This window comes from Lepidochelys kempii, chromosome 5 (genome assembly GCF_965140265.1).
Source record: "Lepidochelys kempii isolate rLepKem1 chromosome 5, rLepKem1.hap2, whole genome shotgun sequence".
Taxonomy (NCBI): Eukaryota; Metazoa; Chordata; order Testudines; family Cheloniidae; genus Lepidochelys; species Lepidochelys kempii.
The window spans coordinates 24,214,976-24,236,165 of NC_133260.1; the positions used below are offsets into that span (position 1 = coordinate 24,214,976).

Sequence of the window (21,190 nt, forward strand, 5' to 3'; positions counted from 1 at the left end):
TCTGTGAATAGGTTTGGGTTGACAAGAACTTCATTTTTTGATGAATCAACTATTCACTGGGGAAAAAAAATCACCCAGCTCTCTACCCATCACATTAAAATATCTTCTTTCTTCACCCTAGGCTTCCCTTTCTGATTGTTTGCTTTCTGAATCAAATTAAAAGCTAAAATAAAATAGAAGTACAGCTCAGAACATGAACCAAGGAGTTACATTTTGTTCTAGATCATACAGATTTATATCTGGAATAATTCCAATGAAGTTAATACATTTGGAGTTACACTGGTTTAATCATGAATTTGACCTATTACTTGTTAAACTGACAGTACTACACAAGAAATGCTAAGAAAGAAATAAGGGCTTATTATCCTAGCATTTCCTGGTTTATCGTCTACCTGATTTTAAGACATGAGCAGGTATATTTAAGGACTAACACAATTCCAAAATCTGTAGGATTCATTGGTCTGTAGGTTTGTGAAGAATTATGCAGGCTTTGGTAGTGATACAGGTGTGCAGTACTGACTACATTTCAAAATAGCCATGTCCTGAGTCCCCAAAATAGCCAAGACTCAACAAGGAGGGTTAAGCTCTGGCTACCAATGTGGGAGCTCTCATTGACCCTCTGGGCAAAATGTAAAAGGATCCAAACTCATGGATGCAACTCCATTGGCTTCAGTGGATGAGCACATGCTTATACAAGGTCTAAATTTTCAGTAAGAGTGCATTATAGCCCGAAAGAAACATGCCTAGCTCATAAGAGATGGAATCTAAATGTACACTGAAATCTTTGAGAACAGCAACTGAGAGTGAATCACTAAGTACCAACATTAATTATTTGGGACAGAATTCAGCGAGTACCAAAATAATGCCATTTCCCACATACTGTGTAGTGAGGAGGCGTGGCCTCCTTCAGAGAGTAACAGAGAGGGACCACTACATGCCCCCTGGTGAGCTGAACCAGGAAAGCCATGTCCACCCTGCCGGAAGTGGAAAGGTGGGACAGGAAGGGGAAGTACAAAAGGCGGGCCATATAGCTCAGTTGTGGTGGAGCCACCAAAAGAGACGACGCATCCCGCTTGCTGCAGGAGCCTGCAGAGGCGCTACCGAGGCTGCCTTCTGAGGACTGGCTGGATCTCCCCGGACCTATGGTCGACCAAGACGCTGAGGAGTTGCCAGGGCTGCTGCCTGAGGACTAGCTGGATCTCCCTGGGCTGCCGGCCGACCGAGACGCTGAGGAGCTGCTGGGGCTGCCACCTGAGGACTGGCCAGAGCTCCCTGAGATGACAGATGCAGGTACACCAAAGGGGGACAGTAGGAAGCAGCCCAGGGAAGCCAGGCAACAGTCTGGTTGAGAGCTGGCCTGCTACAAGATCAGCTTGTTGCAGGCGGATCCCCTCCTCCCCCTCCTTAGGCCTGGAGACCTGCGCTCCTCAGGCAACCCTACCTGAGCCCCATAGACTCTCTTGGTGCTCACCCTTACCCGAGTCTCTAGACTTTATGGAGCTCACTCCTACTGGGGCTCATAGACGGCATTGTTGCTCTGCCCTGATTGCAGGCCAGAGCCCACTCATTGCTTTGCTGCCCTGCCCTGACTGGGCTTGGGGGCTCATAGACTGCCGCACTGTTCTGCCCAGCCAGAGGACCAGAGCACTAGATGAAGCTAATTCCCCACGTTGAGCACCTTTACAGGTACGCAACAGCAATGAGGTGTGGCCTCCCTCAGAGACTGAAAGAGAGGGACGACCACCCAGCCTACAACTGAAAAAGCAAAACTACTCAAATGAAGTTTAAAAGTACTTTAAACAAGATCATTAGGTGTACCTGAATAACTATCTGTGGTTTAAGAAAATGTTCCCACAATTCCACTTTTAATCTTGTTTTTAAACAAAAACAAAACAAAATAAAACCAAGCACCTCTATTCAAAAAAACCTTGGCTGCTTCATATGGACACAGAATTAATATTTTGAATTCTAGTATACAATATGAAACAGAACCAATGTCTACTATACTAATTTAATTACTGTGTTCTACCTTTGATATTTCTGTACACACTGCTGACTGTATTAAATGTCATTCTGAAAGCACTTCAATTCACTCTGACTGAACATCTGACTTATTCAATTACCTGATCAGGAGATTTCAGCTGTGTCACCAAAAAGCGATAATGTGCCTCTCTGCTGTCACTTCTTACCATTTCCTCTGTTAGTCACAGGACAAATATTTGTATCAGTTCATTACCTCTGGGAAGCTAGCTATTACTTTTTACATCACTGTGGGCAAAATATTGCTTAACACAAAAGCAGATTAAAGGTAAAATAAATACTCCCATGTTAATAAATACATAATAAATGATTATGGTGTCAGGTTTCATTCTTTTTCTGCCATGCATCCTATTCTGCAATACATCATTCTTTGCATTTCTTACCTCCCCCATCCTAATCTTTTTCTCTAATTTGGCTCTTCAGTTTCCACTCCCATCCTCTATCCCCTGATAGGTTTCAGAGTAACAGCCGTGTTAGTCTGTATTCGCAAAAAGAAAAGGAGTACTTGTGGCACCTTAGAGACTAACCAATTTATTTGAGCATGAGCTTTCGTGAGCTACAGCTCACTTCAAAGTCTGCTACAGTGTCCACGGCATGCATCCGATGAAGTGAGCTGTAGCTCACGAAAGCTCATGCTCAAATAAATTGGTTAGTCTCTAAGGTGCCACAAGTACTCCTTTTCTTTTTATCCCCTGATAGTTTCACTCAACTGCAAAAGGGCTGTCACTGATATGGGGGTGGCTGACAGCTATTTATTTATAATCATACAATTAAAAAAAGACTCTGAGCCATCAAGCTGTGCACACTTCTAATTTATGTAACCATCTGTTCTCATCACTGGTCCTCCTATGTTCCCTTTCCCATTCCCATCAATTGTTTGGTGCATTTTCTCTTAAATTAGATAGTAAGGCTTTGGGGCAGGAACTCTTTTCCTACATGTTTGTACAGTACACTGGGACCCCAATCCTGACTGAGGCCTCTGGATCTTACCACTTCTGTGCTCCTGCATCTTGTCTCTAGGAGCTTCATTTCCCCTCCATGCAGGTACAAACAGCAAAGTGAAATTGACAAGTTGTTGAGAAGACGCTGCCAAATCTTCTCAGTGGAGCACAGCAGTAAAGTAAAGAAAAATACTGAATCAATTCACTTTGTACGATGCTCTCACTTCCCAGATCTTCTTTCCAGCTCTTTTTTGTAACCTCTACTGTAAGGCCCTGATCCAGCTAGGCACTTCAGCACCTGTGCAACTTCAAGCATGTGAACAGTCCTATTTACTTTAATGGAACATCTTGAATGCTTCACGTTACTTATGTGAAGTGCTGAGTGCCCTTCATTCCCACAGACCTCAGCAGTATTCAGCACCTTGAGGGAGCGCTTAGCAGCTTGCAGGATGAAGCCCTAAATTCTTAGTGTCCATCTTTCCCTTCTCACATACACACATTCTATTGCTGATACTTCTTCTTTACTGGGTGGCTCTTGCCACCACATGTTATCAGCTTTCAATATAAAGCAAAAAACGTCACCCATATTCCATAAACTGATACATTGTCAAAGGACATAGCTAGATGTGGACTAGTAACATGTAAGTAATAAGGTGTTACACATAAAAAGCTAGGTTAAAAGAACATTATGGTTGCAAAGTCAAGCACTCCAGTTAGGAAATGTCAGAATGAAGGTTGCTGGTGCATCCTCAGTTTGGCTCCCTTGTACATATGCAGGACAACATAGTCTTTAATTACATCGAGTCATACAGTCAGAGTTCAAGGACAGAAGGGACCACTAGATCAGCTAGTCTGACATCCTGTATATCACAGGCCACCAACACCACCCAGCACCCACACACTAAACCCAACAATGGAAATTAGACCAAAGTATTACAGCCCACAGAGGACTAGACTATTATGTACCATGGGGAGAGAATAGGAGGGACCAAGGTGCACCAGTGTCTGAGGCCGGAAATGATTAAATGAGATATACCCAGATAATCCTGGCAAGTGACCAACACCCACATGCTGCAGAGGAAGGCGAAACCGCTTCCCAAAGTCACTGCCAGTCTGATTGCGGGGGGGAATTGCTTCCTGACTCCACAGTGATCAATTAGACCCCGAGCATGTGAGCAAGAACCAGCCAGCAAGCACCTGAAAGAGAAAACTCTCAGTGTCACTCAGAGACCTGGCCCACCCTGCCCAGTGTCCCATCTCCACCCGTGGCCATCCCAAATACTTTAGAGGAAAGAAATAAAAAAACCCAGAATACACTGGTGGTGGTGAGGAATCGCTTTCTGACCCCAGGAGGTGGCTGACTGAAACCTTGAAGGATGAGCTTTCAGGAACATAAAACATAAATCAGAAGGAAGCCCCAGGGCTGCTGAGCTCTGACCCCCAACATCACAAGCAACCTCATCACACAATAGCACTCATGAATTTGTCCAGCTCTCTCCTAAAACTAATTAAGTTGTTTTTTGATTTTATACTATTTTTCCTGTGCATTGGTTTAAATGATTTTCCTGCCATCACATAGGTACTCTGTGGCAGCGGCCTGGATAGAATCCAGCTCTCCAGTGCATCAACCAACTGCCTTGGTCTTGAGACCCACCCTTTCTTTTCCTGCAATCCCCTGCCTCATTCACTACACACCTTCCAAATTTTGCAAGAAATGAGACCGGGGTCCTACCAACAACAGCCTCACTCACTACACGACCCTGATCCAGTTCCATCCAGTGCACTGAATGAGGCGGGGTCCTGTGGAATAATAGTATTGGGCCTGTGTCTAATGTATCATAATGCATATGCACAAGAGGGCCGAATTAAGGTTGCACAGGCAATTTTCTGCTTCCACAAACTGAGTAATGATGGCCATGTTAAGACACTACACTGGGACGTTGACAATCTGAGTTCTATTCTTGTGTGACCCTCAGAAATCACTTAATTTCTCTGTGCCTCATTCCTCACCCAAAAAAAAATATTGAAAATAATAATGCTTCCTTTTTTTTAGCATTTGACTGTCTCATGTGTTTAGATTGTAAGCACGTTGACGGAGAGATTGTCTCTGATGGTGTCACGGATAGCACACTAGACTAGAGTGCAGGAGGTCTGGGTTCAATTCACATTGACATTGGATAAGTCACTTTCCTCCCTGTGCCTCAGGGATACTGCCCTCCTTTGTAAAGCATTTTGAGATCTACTGATGAAAAGGCATAGGTATTACTATTACCATGTTTTTGTACAGCACCCAGGACAATAGGGCCCCAATCTTGGCTGTGACCTCTAGGGATTATTGAATCCAAATCATAACAATACTCTCTGTCCTTTACAATTGCTGGAATTTACTAAGCAAACTGTTAGCAGTGGTTAAAAAAGTTTTTCTCCTAAAAGCAGCAGCAAGCTTCCCTGAGAATGTCAGAACACCGCTGAGATGGCGGGAAATTGAAGACTTCAAATTATCTATTTATGGGCATTCTGTCTGAGCAGGTATTCATGTCAAAAAAGGGCCAGGGGAAATTTTCTTTAGACAGAAGGAAAAAAATTTCTGTTCACTTGGTATCATAGAATCATAGAATATCAAGATTGGAAGAGACCTCAGGAGGTCATCTAGTCCAAACCCCTGCTCAAAGCAGGACCAATCCCCAACTAAATCATCCCAGCCAGGGCTTTGTCAAGCCTGACCTTAAAAACTTCAAGGGAAGGAGATTCCACCACCTCCCTAGGTAACGCATTCCAGTGCTTCACCACCCTCCTAGTGTAAAAGGTACAGAAGAGAAGAAAGTAAAGAAAATACATTGTTCTTTCCTTTCAGGACAATACAATGAATTTTATACTGAGCATCTATAAAGATAAACACCTGCTTACCAACCAAGCAATATAATTGTAAGTTACATTGGTTCATACCAGTATCTTTCTGTGCTGATGCCTGTCAATATCACTCTAGTTAATGGGGCTGTCATAACTGCATTTCCATCAAATGCTACCTCCCCATTGTAGGAGTCAACCATTTCTGTTCTACTCTGATTTGACACTTTACATATTTGTGTGCAATAAAATATTTTAGAAATGTCTTATGTAGCTCCAGATTATTTAACTAGAGAATGGGCAAAAGAGTTTTATCACATGCTCCCAGTCACCTAAGCAACATGAATGTTTGGACTCTGACTTCTCAGAAACCTGTGAGTTAACCAGTTTCCAACTTCCTGGAGTCTATTAGCTGAGAAGGTGGAAGTCAAGACATGACCCTGAGCGACTTGCAGCCATGCTGGTGATTATGTACATTTTATCAAAGGTAAGCTGCACAGCTATAGAATGGAATGTCTTCCAGTTCCTGTATGATTCAGTTTGAATTCATAGTCTGATGGCTAATCTTGTGCTCACGTGTTTTCAGTCCATGGGATCCAATAGATGGTAAGGAAGTTATCTAAAAAAACTTCCTCATGACTGCTTTAGATAATATATTTCCATTGAGAAATTGATCTGCATGTTGGAAGGTGGATGACCAGCTAATAAAAGCATTGCCTTTGATGGTAACTTAGTTTCGGGGGCCAGGAAACCCAGGGGTATGGTTACATAGCCAACCAAAGGTCCATCCATGACTGCATTGTGTTTGACCCTCCAAATCCCTTCTCAGTTCTTAACAAGGATTGAGTATAGTCAGGCCTGTATCCCTAGAATCTCTGACAGATTCAGCAAGTGAATACTTCCCTGTGCACCCTATTTTCAAGGGCAGAAATGCCATCTCTCTCTGTCACTCTGATTTTCTTCAAAACAAAGAAACTGCTTTACTCCTACTTTACTTTCCTACTTTGAACTGCTGTCATGCCTGCCATAGGCGGATCCAGAAGAACTGCATCACGCCACTGAAGATGCCATCCATCGCCTGGCTAGATGACTATGCACATGCTAAACAAATAAATACTCTGCAGAGAGGAATCTCAGCTATCCTTCTGGATTGCAGATGACACAGCTGTAGGGGCCGAGCTGTAGGTTTCAAAGCTTTAGAAAATAATTGCAATAGCTCACTATGAGTTCATGGCTAGTGTGTGTGCGCGCATGTGCATGCATCACTGGCCATTGTGGAATGAAATGTTAGCACTAACTCAGTCTGTGATCATACTGCCTTGTCACTACATATTGCTATAAGGCTTGATAGGGAACAGCAATCCCCCATTCGCTCAAGGAGCAGAGCTCTGTGTTTTTAGAACAGGGGCTCCTAAGTTCCATGTTTCATGTGGTGTGTGTGTGCTTTAAATGCAGCTACAGATTTATTATTCTGTTTCTTACTTATTCTTTTTTAATCATCAGAAATCATGGCTACTCTATGATTTTGTGCTGATTTTCCAGGAGCTCCTGTACATCACAGGCAACTAATTACCACAACTAAGAAGAGATAAATAAACAACCAAACCCCTATCACTATGTTTTATGACTCTCCTGCATTTTACTTTATCAATATTTTACTATTATCACTATTACTCTATAAAGGACATTTACCAAAGGAGACAGAAAGAACTGTAAATGGTTTTAGAATAGTCAGTCAGACTGGGATTAAGCTAGATCATTGCTTCAGCAGTGTGCAAAAAACTAGGCACAACAAGGCATATTTAACATAATTCTATAATCACTGAGAGACGATTTACAGCAATCTAATTTCCTACAGCAGGTTCTGACTGCTATTGAAGAGAAACAGTGATTTCCAAATGAAAGCAGCAGAAGCTAGATAATATGGTATTTAAGGATCTTTTAACTTCTGAATAACCCAATCATTTCTCTTTGGGACTTTGGAATAAAGAGCTTAATTTATATTTTTTATAAATATAAATGCTCCTGTGTGTTCAGTTTAGCCTCAGCTATTATGGAAGCCATTAGTTAATAAGTTTCATTCTACTGTCAATTGACTTCCTTGGCAATTTGCACAGATTTACAACCAAGCTGCGTGCTTTATACTTTTAAAATGATTTACATAGGCTGTAACAGCATTCCCCCTAGATATTTCCCCAAAGAGACATCATACATAACTGTGAACTGCAGGAACAAGTAATAAAACTATTAATCCCCCTAACATCTGTACATTATTTACTATATAAAAGCAGCAATATCCATCATGCAATTCAGTGCTGACAAATGCAAAGTTATACATAGCAGAAGGAATAATTTTGACTACTCCAGCCATGGCTTGGGTTCTAAATTCACTGGAACCACTAAAGAAAAAGCCTTAAGAATCATTACAGTCAGCTCAATGAAAACATTTGCTTAGTTACAGACCGTTGTCAAAAATAAATAAATAAAGCAAAAAAATATTTGGGTATGTAAACAGTGAGATAGAAAACAGTACTAAAAATTATGCATTACATATAAATCAATAGTCTGCTCTCACCTAGAATACTGTATTCAATTCTGGTTGCCCCATCCCACAAAGAGATGTAGCAGAAAGGGGGGTGCTCCAGAGACAGACAACAACAACGCTGAGTAAGAATTAACATAATGCAGTAGGGACATGGGAAAACTTCCATATGAGTAGAGAATGAAAAGATCAGGACTGTTTAGTTTAGAGAGAGTAGACATATAAGTAGGGACATGTCATAAATATAAAGGGAAGGGTAAAACCCTTTGAAATCCCTCCTGGCCAGGGGAAAGCTCCTCTCACCTGTAAAGGGTTAAGAAGCTAAAGGTAACCTCGCTGGCACCTGACCAAAATGACCAATGAGGAGACAAGATACTTTCAAAAGCTGGGAGGAGGGAGAGGAACAAAGGGTTTGGGGGTCTGTCTGTAGTCGTCTTGGCCGGGGACAGAACAGGAATGGAGTCTTAGAACTTTTAGTAAGTAATCTAGCTAGGTATGTGTTAGATTATGATTTCTTTAAATGGCTGAGAAAAGAATTGTGCTGAATAGAATAACTATTTCTGTCTGTGTATCTTTTTTGTAACTTAAGGTTTTGCCTAGAGGGGTTCTCTATGTTTTTGAATCTAATTACCCTGTAAGATATATACCATCCTGATTTTACAGGGGGGATTTCTTTATTTCTATTTACTTCTATTTTTTATTAAAAGTCTTCTTGTAAAACACTGAATGCTTTTTCATTGTTCTCAGATCCAAGGGTTTGGGTTTGTGGTCACCTATGCAAATTGGTGAGGCTTTTTATCCAACATTTCCCAGGAAAGGGGGGGTGCAAGTGTTGGGAGGATTGTTCATTGTTCTTAAGATCCAAGGGTCTGGGTCTGTAGTCACCTAGGCAAATTGGTGAGGCTTTTTACCAAACCTTGTCCAGGAAGTGGGGTGCAAGGTTTTGGGAAGTATTTTGGGGGGAAGGACGCGTCCAAACAGCTCTCCCCCAGTAACCAGTATTAGTTTGGTGGTGGTAGCGGCCTGTCCAAGGGGTAATATTTTGTACCTTGGGGAAGTTTTGACCTAAGCTGGTAAAGATAAGCTTAGGAGGTTTTTCATGCAGGTCCCCACATCTGTACCCTAGAGTTCAGAGTGGGGGAGGAACCTTGACATGGTGGCACAGTGGTGGGATTAACCTGAAATCATTTTGAGATCCAGTTGAGATTTTTTGAACTAGAAATACAGATTTTAAAAAGGAATTTTTAGGAAGTCCAGAAGGCAGCTTTGAAACTGAAAGCAGCTTGGTTTCTCTCTGCTTTGTGGCCAAGCAGAGACAAAAGGGGATTATCTTGTGAATTGCAGATTTTCTTTGCCTGGAGGCAGGGTACTTAACTCCTGCAGGGAAATTCACAGTCTTCCAACCCAGAGGTTTTTTTTTTTTTTTTTTTCTTTTCTTCCTAAAAGTAAATAGGGGGTGTGTGCTCTACCCATTTGCCTGGAGACAAAAGTGGCAGGGTTTTTTTTTTAGGATTTTGATTTTTTTTTTTGTTTGTTTTACAAGGAGCACAGGTTTGAAAAGAAATTTTTTTTTCTTCGTTGGGCTGGGTAAGCAGGTTTCCAAGTAGTTGGAGGTTTTTTGCTTTAATTTGGGCCCAGAGCAGAGACAAGGGAATTGTCTTTTTCTGTAGGCTGACAATCACTATCAGAGAATAGGTATTCTATTCCAGCACAGCAAAATTTTACAGCCAAGTTTTGTTTGTTTATTTCTAAACCTCAGGTGTAAAGTTAGTTAAAAACAGAGAGGTTAGAATGACCAAATCCTCAGCTCGACTACAGCTGGAATTAGCCAAATTTCAGGCTGAGGAAAAACAAAGGGAACATGAAAGACAGATAGAACTCATGCAGCTGAAGAAGGAACAAGAAAGGGAGGCAGAACAACACCAAGAGGCTGCCCACAAGAGGGAAATGGAGGCAAGGAAGCATGTGGAGGAGGAGAGGGAAAAAGAGAGGAAGCATGTGGAGGAGGAGAAGGAAAAAGAGAGGAAGCATGTGGAGGAGGAGAGGGAAAAAGAGAGGAAGCATGTGGAGGAGATGGAGAGGATAAAGGCCCAGCAGAATATACCAACAAACCCTAGCAATCCTTCTCCAGGTACCACTTCCCATCCCAGAAAGTTCCCCACCTACAAGGCAGGTGATGATACTGAGGCCTTCTTAGAAAACTTCGAAAGGGCCTGCCTTGGGTACAACATCTCTACTGACCAATACATGGTAGAGCTGAGGCCGCAGCTCAGTGGACCCTTAGCTGAGGTGGCAGCTGAAATGCCTAAAGAACACATGAACAAGTATGAACTGTTTAAATCCAAGGCGAGAGTCAGAATGGGGATAACACCCGAGCAGTCTCGTCGGAGGTTCAGAGCCCTAAGGTGGAAACCAGACATGTCATTTACCCGACATGCCTACCACATTGTAAAACATTGGGATGCCTGGATATCAGGAGCAAGTGTTGAATCTCCAGTAAATTTGCCCTTCCTAATGCAAATGGAACAATTCTTAGAGGGTGTTCCTGAGGAAATAGAAAGATACATCCTAGATGGGAAACCCAAAACTGTAATTGAGGCAGGAGAGATTGGAGCCAGATGGGTGGAGGTGGCAGAGAAGAAGAAAACTGGTCGCAGTTGGAGCGGAGACCAGAAGGGACCACCCCAGACCACACCCTATTACCGGGGGCCGCCCAAAGCCCCACCTACCTCCCAAAGAACCCTCCAGACCCCTTATCGTCCCACCACCCCGTTCTCCAGCAACCCTCCTCGCCCCGGTGACCCGTCAGCTGGACGATGTTTTAAATGTAACGAGCTGGGGCATGTAAAGGCCAACTGCCCCAAGAACCCCAACAGATTACAGTTCATTGCACCGGAATCACACCAGAGGTCCACAGGCCCAGATACCTCCCAGATACCCTTGGAGCGGAGGGAAACTGTGAGTGTGGGTGGGAAGAAGGTCACCGCGTGGAGGGACACCGGAGCACAAGTGTCAGCTATCCATGCTTCCTTAGTGGACCCCAATTTAATCAACCCAGAGATCCAAGTGACGATTCAACCCTTCAAGTCCAACTCTTTCAATTTGCCTACAGCCAAGTTGCCTGTCCAGTACAAGGGCTGGTCAGGAATGTGGACTTTTGCAGTCTATGATGATTATCCCATCCCCATGCTGTTGGGGGAAGACTTGGCCAATCATGTGAAGCAGGCCAAGAGGGTGGGAATGGTCACCCGCAACCAGGCTAAACAAGCCGTGAGGCCTAGCTCTGTTCCGGAAACTTCTATCAGGACCCAGTCAGAGGTGATGGACCTGGACCCCAGGCCAATGTCTGCAACAGCAGTAGTGGATCCAGTCCCAGAGACCCAGACGGAACCAGTCCCAGAACCGGAACCAGCCAAACAACCAACACCAGACCCCGTGTCAGCACTGAATCCAGTACTTGCAACCTCAACACCAGAGGGCCCCACCGAACCTGAACTGGCAGCAGCCGATAACCCTACACAAGAGGCTCAGCCGGAGCCTGAATCCCAACATAGTGCACCAGCGGAGAGCGGTTCACAGTCAACAGAAACAGCTCCATCCCCTATATCGCTTCCACAGGGACCAAGCCTAGGTCCACAATCCCATGAGGAACTGATGTCTCCAGCATCAAGGGAACAGTTCCAGACCGAACAGGAAGCAGATGAAAGCCTCCAGAGAGCTTGGACGGCGGCACGGAGCAACCCACCGCCTCTCAGCTCTTCTAATAGATCCAGGTTTGTTGTAGAAAGAGGACTTTTATACAAGGAAACTCTTTCTGGGGGACACCAGGAAGACTGGCATCCTCAGAGACAGTTGGTAGTTCCAACTAAATACCGGGCCAAGCTCTTGAGCTTAGCCCATGATCACCCTAGTGGCCATGCTGGGGTGAACAGGACCAAAGACCGTTTGGGGGGGTCATTCCACTGGGAGGGAATGGGCAAGGATGTTTCTACCTATGTCCAGTCTTGTGAGGTGTGCCAAAGAGTGGGAAAACCCCAAGACCAGGTCAAAGCTCCTCTCCAGCCACTCCCCATCATTGAAGTTCCATTTCAGCGAGTAGCTGTGGATATTCTGGGTCCTTTTCCGAAAAAGACACCCAGAGGAAAGCAGTACATACTGACTTTCATGGATTTTGCCACCCGATGGCCGGAAGCAGTAGCTCTAAGCAACACCAGGGCTAAAAGTGTGTGCCAGGCACTAGCAGACATTTTTGCCAGGGTAGGTTGGCCCTCCGACATCCTCACAGATGCAGGGACTAATTTCCTGGCAGGAACTATGAAAAACCTTTGGGAAGCTCATGGGGTAAATCACTTGGTTGCCACTCCTTACCATCATCAAACAAATGGCATGGTGGAGAAGTTTAATGGAACTTTGGGGGCCATGATACGTAAATTCGTAAATGAGCACTCCAATGATTGGGACCTAGTATTGCAGCAGTTGCTCTTTGCCTACAGAGCTGTACCACATCCCAGTTTAGGGTTTTCCCCATTTGAACTTGTATATGGCCGTGAGGTTAAGGGGCCATTGCAGTTGGTGAAGCAGCAATGGGAGGGATTTACACCTTCTCCAGGAACTAACATTCTGGACTTTGTAACCAACCTACAAAACACCCTCCGAACCTCTTTAGCCCTTGCTAGAGAAAACTTACAGGATGCTCAAAAAGAGCAAAAAGCCTGGTATGATAAACATGCCAGAGAGCGTTCCTTCAAAGTAGGAGACCAGGTCATGGTCTTAAAGGCGCTCCAGGCCCATAAAATGGAAGCATCGTGGGAAGGGCCATTCGTGGTCCAGGAGCGCCTGGGAGCTGTTAATTATCTCATAGCATTCCCCACCTCCAACCGAAAGCCTAAGGTGTATCATATTAATTCTCTAAAGCCCTTTTATTCCAGAGAATTAAAGGTTTGTCAGTTTACAGCCCAGGGAGGAGACGACGCTGAGTGGCCTGAAGGTGTCTATTACGAAGGGAAATGTGCTGGTGGTGTGGAAGAGGTGAACCTCTCCATGACCCTTGGGCGTATGCAGCGACAGCAGATCCAGGAGCTGTGCACTAGCTACGCGCCAACGTTCTCAGCCACCCCAGGACTGACTGAACGGGCATACCACTCCATTGACACAGGTAATGCTCACCCAATTAGGGTCCAACCTTACCGGGTGTCTCCTCAAGCTAAAACTGCTATAGAACGGGAGATCCAGGATATGTTACAGATGGGTGTAATCCGCCCCTCTGAAAGTGCATGGGCATCTCCAGTGGTTCTAGTTCCCAAACCAGATGGGGAAATACGTTTTTGCGTGGACTACCGTAAGCTAAATGCTGTAACTCGCCCAGACAACTATCCCATGCCACGCACAGATGAACTATTAGAGAAACTGGGAAGGGCCCAGTTCATCTCTACCTTGGACTTAACCAAGGGGTACTGGCAGGTACCGCTAGATGAATCTGCCAAGGAAAGGTCAGCCTTCATCACACATCTCGGGCTGTATGAATTTAATGTACTCCCTTTCGGGCTGCGAAATGCACCCGCCACTTTCCAAAGACTTGTAGATGGTCTCCTAGCGGGATTAGGAGAATATGCAGTCGCCTACCTTGACGATGTGGCCATATTTTCGGATTCCTGGGCAGACCACCTGGAACATCTACAAAAAGTCCTTGAGCGCATAAGGGAGGCAGGACTAACTGTTAAGGCTAAGAAGTGTCAAATAGGCCTAAACCGAGTGACTTACCTTGGACACCAGGTGGGTCAAGGAACTATCAGCCCCCTACAGGCCAAAGTGGATGCTATCCAAAAGTGGCCTGTCCCAAAGTCAAAGAAACAGGTTCAATCCTTCTTAGGCTTGGCCGGTTATTACAGACGATTTGTACCGCACTACAGCCAAATCGCTGCCCCACTGACAGACCTAACCAAAAAGAAACAGCCAAATGCTGTTCAGTGGACCGGAAAGTGTCAGAAGGCCTTTAACAAGCTTAAAGCGACACTCATGTCTGACCCTGTACTAAGGGCCCCAGACTTTGACAAACCGTTCCTAGTAACCACAGATGCATCCGAGCGTGGTGTGGGAGCAGTTTTAATGCAGAAAGGACCTGATCAAGAATTCCACCCTGTAGTGTTTCTCAGCAAAAAACTGTCTGAGAGGGAAAGCAACTGGTCAGTCACTGAAAAAGAATGTTATGCCATTGTCTACGCTCTGGAAAAGCTACGCCCATATGTTTGGGGACGGCGTTTCCACCTGCAAACCGACCATGCTGCACTAAAGTGGCTTCACACCGTCAAAGAAACTAACAGAAAACTTCTTCGGTGGAGTTTAGCTCTCCAAGATTTTGATTTCGACATCCAACACATCTCAGGAGCTTCTAACAAAGTGGCTGATGCACTCTCCCGTGAAAGTTTCCCAGAATCAACTGGTTAAAATCGTCCTTGAGATGTGGAAAATATTGTTAGTCTTTATGTACTTGGTAGTATATTTAGAGATGCATGTGTCTTATTAACTCTGTTTTCCTAGAGCTCCAGGAAGAAATCCCAGCCAGTGTTTCACCCTAGCTGAGATTTGGGGGGCGTGTCATAAATATAAAGGGAAGGGTAAAACCCTTTGAAATCCCTCCTGGCCAGGGGAAAGCTCCTCTCACCTGTAAAGGGTTAAGAAGCTAAAGGTAACCTCGCTGGCACCTGACCAAAATGACCAATGAGGAGACAAGATACTTTCAAAAGCTGGGAGGAGGGAGAGGAACAAAGGGTTTGGGGGTCTGTCTGTAGTCGTCTTGGCCGGGGACAGAACAGGAATGGAGTCTTAGAACTTTTAGTAAGTAATCTAGCTAGGTATGTGTTAGATTATGATTTCTTTAAATGGCTGAGAAAAGAATTGTGCTGAATAGAATAACTATTTCTGTCTGTGTATCTTTTTTGTAACTTAAGGTTTTGCCTAGAGGGGTTCTCTATGTTTTTGAATCTAATTACCCTGTAAGATATATACCATCCTGATTTTACAGGGGGGATTTCTTTATTTCTATTTACTTCTATTTTTTATTAAAAGTCTTCTTGTAAAACACTGAATGCTTTTTCATTGTTCTCAGATCCAAGGGTTTGGGTTTGTGGTCACCTATGCAAATTGGTGAGGCTTTTTATCCAACATTTCCCAGGAAAGGGGGGGTGCAAGTGTTGGGAGGATTGTTCATTGTTCTTAAGATCCAAGGGTCTGGGTCTGTAGTCACCTAGGCAAATTGGTGAGGCTTTTTACCAAACCTTGTCCAGGAAGTGGGGTGCAAGGTTTTGGGAAGTATTTTGGGGGGAAGGACGCGTCCAAACAGCTCTTCCCCAGTAACCAGTATTAGTTTGGTGGTGGTAGCGGCCTGTCCAAGGGGTAATATTTTGTACCTTGGGGAAGTTTTGACCTAAGCTGGTAAAGATAAGCTTAGGAGGTTTTTCATGCAGGTCCCCACATCTGTACCCTAGAGTTCAGAGTGGGGGAGGAACCTTGACAGGACATGATAAGGATATTAAACAATAAACAGTACAGAGGAGGTAAATTGGGCATTCCCATTTACCCTCGCTCATAATACCAGAACAAGGGAACATTCAATATAACTGAAAAGCACAAGATTTAAAACTGTTGAAAAGAAATACTTGTTTCAAACACACAGTGAGAAATTAATCTTCATCACAAGATATCAAGACTAAGATTCACAAAATTTTTTAAATGGTTAGATATTTATAAGCATTACGTGTACATCAGTGGTCCCCAAATGTTTTCTGTTGCACCCCCACTCCACCCGTAATGGAACCTGTCCGCACTCCATGGGGATCCATGGTTGGAGTCTGGGGCCGGGAGCCACAGTTGGGGCTGGGGACTGCAGTCTGAGCTGCCGCTGGGGCCACAAGTGGAGCAGCAGCTGGGGCCGGGGTGGAGCTGGGGGCAGAGCCGGGCTTGGTGGCGCTCCCTTCCTGCCCCTGTGGGGGCTAGCCTGGACCCCACTACACTCCCCGCAAATGTTCTTCCGTGCCCCTCTAGGGGGGCATGCCCCACAGTTTGGGAACCACTGGTATACATCTACAGCTTTATTAGATAGGATAAAATATTTGAGATATACACATAATCATGCTTCATTTCATAGACTATCGATTAACTGATAGTAAGAAACTTCTCTTAAGGGCAAATAATTCTGAAATTGTCCTTTACAGGGTTTCTTTCACTCTCCCCTAAAACACCTGGTAGTGGCCACTATTGGAGACCACTGCTCTGAACTGTTGTTGCAATTCCTGTGTTCTTTGCCTCCCCTGAATACTATGTTTGAATTAGAATACAACACACTGAATAGTGCTCCTGTACAGTATCCTAGTATTCACAGCATTTGTTACCTGGGTGGACAATCCTTTTCATTGCATTTCTTTTGTCGTCCGTTTGGCTGCATTTCTGGGTCACAGAAGGAGTTTTTGATCACACTTCCCCCCCTTTTCACACATTGGGCTGTTTGTCGCTGAACACCTGTGAGAATAATAATTTCTCCGTGCATATTAAATCCTTACACCTTTGTGTTTAATTCCAAATGGACACTGATCAGGTTGGCGTACCAGGCCCACCCCACTTCGTGGCAGAGTCTGTGGTGTTCAAAACAAAAAGGAAATGGCAGTAGTGGTTGTTTGAAAAGCAACACTTGTGCTGTACTAGTTTTGTTTTCAAAAGGAGAGGACTATTCCCTCCTAATTTAATATTCTTGGTCACATTAGAAGCATAAAAAGCATATAGCAGCACTTGGAGTATCTTAGCCAATACACAACAGGCCACATCTCAGAAAGTTGGAAAAAATATTTCCATCTTTTTTAAAAAAAAGAGATACAGCTAAAACAGATACCAAAGGCTCAAACACCCACTGGGAAGATAAACACGGTCATTGCTTTGATTGTGTGCTCTGCATTTGTTACTTGCACTCCATTCCTCTGTACTGGAATAAAGGATTGTTAGGATATAGATATTCAGGCCTGTCTGTAAAGGCCTATACTCTAAGAATGTAGGTGTATTCTTATCACTTGGCTAGTGATAGAGGTATAAAAGAAAGAATCAAAATCACTGTCTGCCAGTGTAAGGTCTTTCTCTTACTGTGACAGTCTGAGGCCCTGTTCTTAGGCTAAGGCCTTTGGCTGAGCAACAGAGGCAGCCATAAACTGGGAAGCGACCGGTCGCATCCTCACATTCCAAACTAGTCACATTGAAATAAGGTGCTATTGGGCTGTTAGGAATACAATCCTGTCCTGATAGTGCCTATCACCTCCAGAGAAAGGGATGTGCCTAGAAAATGTAAAAGGAAACTTAGTTTGATAGCATCCTGTCTGGCAAGACCTCACTTATCAATAGCTGGGATGTGAAATCCTCACTTCTGTATTGTTTTGTCATTATAGTTCCCATTTTGCTATTTGGCTGTATAATCTCTGTCTGGTTTTGTGATTGTACCTGTCTGCTGTATAATTAATTTTGCTGGGTGTAAACTAATTAAGGTGGTGGGATATAATTGGTTACATGATCATGTTACAATATGTTAGGATTGGTTAGTTGAATTTCAGGAAAATGATTGGTTAAGGTATAGCAAAGCAGAACTCAAGTTTGACTGCAGACTATATAGTAAATCAGGAAGTGGGTGGGTGTGGGGGGGAAATGGGAACAGGGAATGGGGGTGGGGAAATTGGAATCATGTTTGGCTAAGGGCAGGAATGGGAACAGGGATACAGGTGTAAGGCTCTGTGGTGTCAGAGCTGGGAAGGGGGACACTAAGGAAGGAAACTGGAATCATGCTTGCTGGAAGTTCACACCAATAAACATTGAATTGTTTGCACCTTTGGACTTCGGGTATTGTTACCAGGGAAGTAAGTGGGTAAAGGAATAAGCCCCCTAACAAGGATGAACAAACACAAGATACTCTCTCTCCATTGACCCACAGAGGAAATGCAGTGTTATTGTAGCGGTGTCAGTCCTAGGATAGCAGAGAAATACTGGATTAATGGCTTATTACAACAAGCTATAACCCACTAACAACTCCCTCTCAGCTGCTTCCCTGCCACTTCCTTTCACCCCCTGTGGGCATGTCTACACTACATTACTACAGGGGTTCATGTTCATCCCCTCCTTCTGTCGCTGATGCGCATCCTCACCAGGAGCACTTGCACTCACTTAAGAGGGGTAGTGTGGGGGCTGAAAGCCCAAGTTTCTCAGCTTGGTGCTGAGATCCCAGCTGCAGCCAGGCTGCCGACTGGGCTCTCAGCTCCACACTCTGCATGGAGCTTGCTCCGTGGGGAGTGAGAACCTGGGTAGCAGCCAGGCTCCAGCTGGGAGCTCCATGCGGAGCAGGGAGCTGAGAGCCTGGGCTGAAGCCAGGCTCCAGCTGGGAGCTCAGAGGGGAGCCCACAGCCCAGGCCCTCAGTGTTGGGCAGTGAGGCTCCAGCTGTCAGCACTACTGGGACTCACAGCTGGAATACCCTTCCCCCCACTTTCAAAAAAGAGATCCTATCAGCAGTGAAATCATCAGCCGTGCTGACAGCCAACAGGCGATGTAAGAAATGCAGTGTCTATACAGACACTGCGTCATCTGACCTTCATCCACTTAAGCCTCATGCATCTTGTCCAGGTGGATTTATTAGGTCGACATAGCGGATGAGTTACAGTGGCAGCAGGAATACTGTAGTGTGTACGCCTACTTACTTTGATGTAAGGTGCCTTACGTCAACTTCACTTTGTAGTGTAGACATGCCTTATGACTGGAGGGCTCTGAATGGGCCACTTCACCTTGAATGGACCCTTGGAATGTGTGTTAACTACTTATGCTAAACAATCTGTTCCACCTTGTATTTAGCTGTGACACTGCATACTCTTCCCAGACCTGAAGAAAAAACTCTGTGAAAGCTTGTTTCTTTCACCAACAGAAGTTGGTCCAATACAAGAAATTACCTCACCCACCTTTCCCCCCAGAGGAAATGAAAGTTTTGTGGCATGGGGATGAACTGCATAGACCCACTGGTATAAATGCCTACATGGGGATTAGAGAGATAAGGCGAGTGAGGTAATTATCTTTCACTGGACCAACTTCTGTTGGTCAGAGAGAGAAGCATTCAAGCTACACAGAGCTCTTCCTCAGGTTCAGGAAAGGAACTGAGGGCAGGCCTACATTTAAATGCTGCAGCGGCTGCTACCTATGCCTCTGGGAGGGCTTCTCCCATCAGTGCAGGTACTCCACCTCCGTGAGAGGCGATAGCTATGTTGAAGAGAGAAGCCCTCCTGTTGACACGGAGCTGTCTACACCAGGGGTTAGGTTGGTATAACTACGTCACTCAGGGCTGAGTAATGTAGTTATATCAGTTTAAGTTTCAAGTGCAGACCTGGCCTAAGGTTGCCACACTGGAATACCAGGTTGAACAGATAGTTTAGCATAAGCAGTTAGCATGCATTTTAAAAGCGACTTGTTAACACCCCTAAAGTCATAGAACGAAAAGGAGTTAGTGGGCTACAGATTGTTGTAATAAGCCATAAATCTAGTGTCTTTATTAAGACCATGATTTTTAGTGTCTAGCAAAGTTATGAATTTAAGCTTCTAGGCTCATCTTTTGAAAGTGTTGAGCAGGTTTACTTTGAGGATTATAGAATCATAGAATATCAGGGTTGGAAGGGACCTCAGGAGGTCATCTAATCCAACTCCCTGCTCAAAGCAGGACCAATCCCCAACTAAATCATCCCAGCCAGGGCTTTATCAAGCCTGACCTTAAAAACTTCTAAGGAAGGAGATTCCACCACCTCCCTCGTGAACCCATTCCAGTGTTTCACTACCATTCTAGTGAAAAAGTTTTTCCTAATATCCAACCTAAACCTCCCCCACTGCAACTTGAGACCATTAGTCCTTGTTCTGTCATCAGCTACCACTGAGAACAGTCTAGAGCCATCCTCTTTGGAACCCCCTTTCAGGTAGTTGAAAGCAGCTATCAAATCCCCCCTCATTCTTCTCTTCCGCAGACTAAACAATCCCAGTTCCCTCAGCCTCTCCTCATAACTCATGTGTTCCAGACCCCTAATAATTTTCGTTGCCCTCCACTGGACTCTTTCCAATTTTTCTACATCCTTCTTTTAGTGTGGAGCCCAAAACTGGACACAGTACCCCAGATGAGGCCTCACCAATGTCCAATAGAGGGGAACGATCACGTCCTTCGATCTGCTGGCAATGCCCCTACATATACATCCCAAAATGCCATTGGCCTTCTTGGCAACAAGGGCACACTGTTGACTCATATCCAGCTTCTTGTCCACTGTAACCCCTAGGTCCTTTTCTGCAGAACTGCTGCCGAGCCATTCGGTCCCTAGTCTGTAGTGGTGCATGGGATTCTCCCGTTCTAAGTGCAGGACTCTGCACTTGTCCTTGTTGAACCTCATCAGATTTCTTTTGGCCCAATCCTCTAATTCGTCTAGGGCCCTCTGTATCCTATCCCTACCCTCCAGCGTATCTACCTCTCCTCCCAGTTTAGTGTCATGAGGATGAGGACTGATAGGTCTGATATAGAGTGATCGCTTTGTGTTCACCCACAGGTGATATGGTGTTTTTGTCTTTTTTCATTTTCATGTGTGAAAGAGCGTACTGATTGTCTGGTTTCACCCACATAGTTGTTACTGGGGCTTTTAGTGCACTGGATGAGGTACATCACATGTTGTGATAGGCACATATAGGACCCATGGATCTTGAAAGCTTAGTAGTGGGGGGTGTTGACCATGGTAGTAGTGGAGATATGTCTGCAGGTTTTGCATGTGTTGATGTGGCAGG

At 44.6% G+C, this 21,190-nt stretch overlaps 1 protein-coding gene across 1 annotated transcript in view; it reads right to left on the bottom strand.

Moving 5' to 3' along the window:
* ADAMTS12 (ADAM metallopeptidase with thrombospondin type 1 motif 12) overlaps positions 1-21,190 on the bottom strand; it is a 329,278-nt gene that overhangs the window by 41,168 nt on the left and 266,920 nt on the right. The window contains exon 17 of the mRNA XM_073343691.1: positions 16,758-16,884. Within this exon, the coding sequence (XP_073199792.1) occupies positions 16,758-16,884 (127 nt within the window). The remainder of the gene's footprint in view (positions 1-16,757; positions 16,885-21,190) is intronic.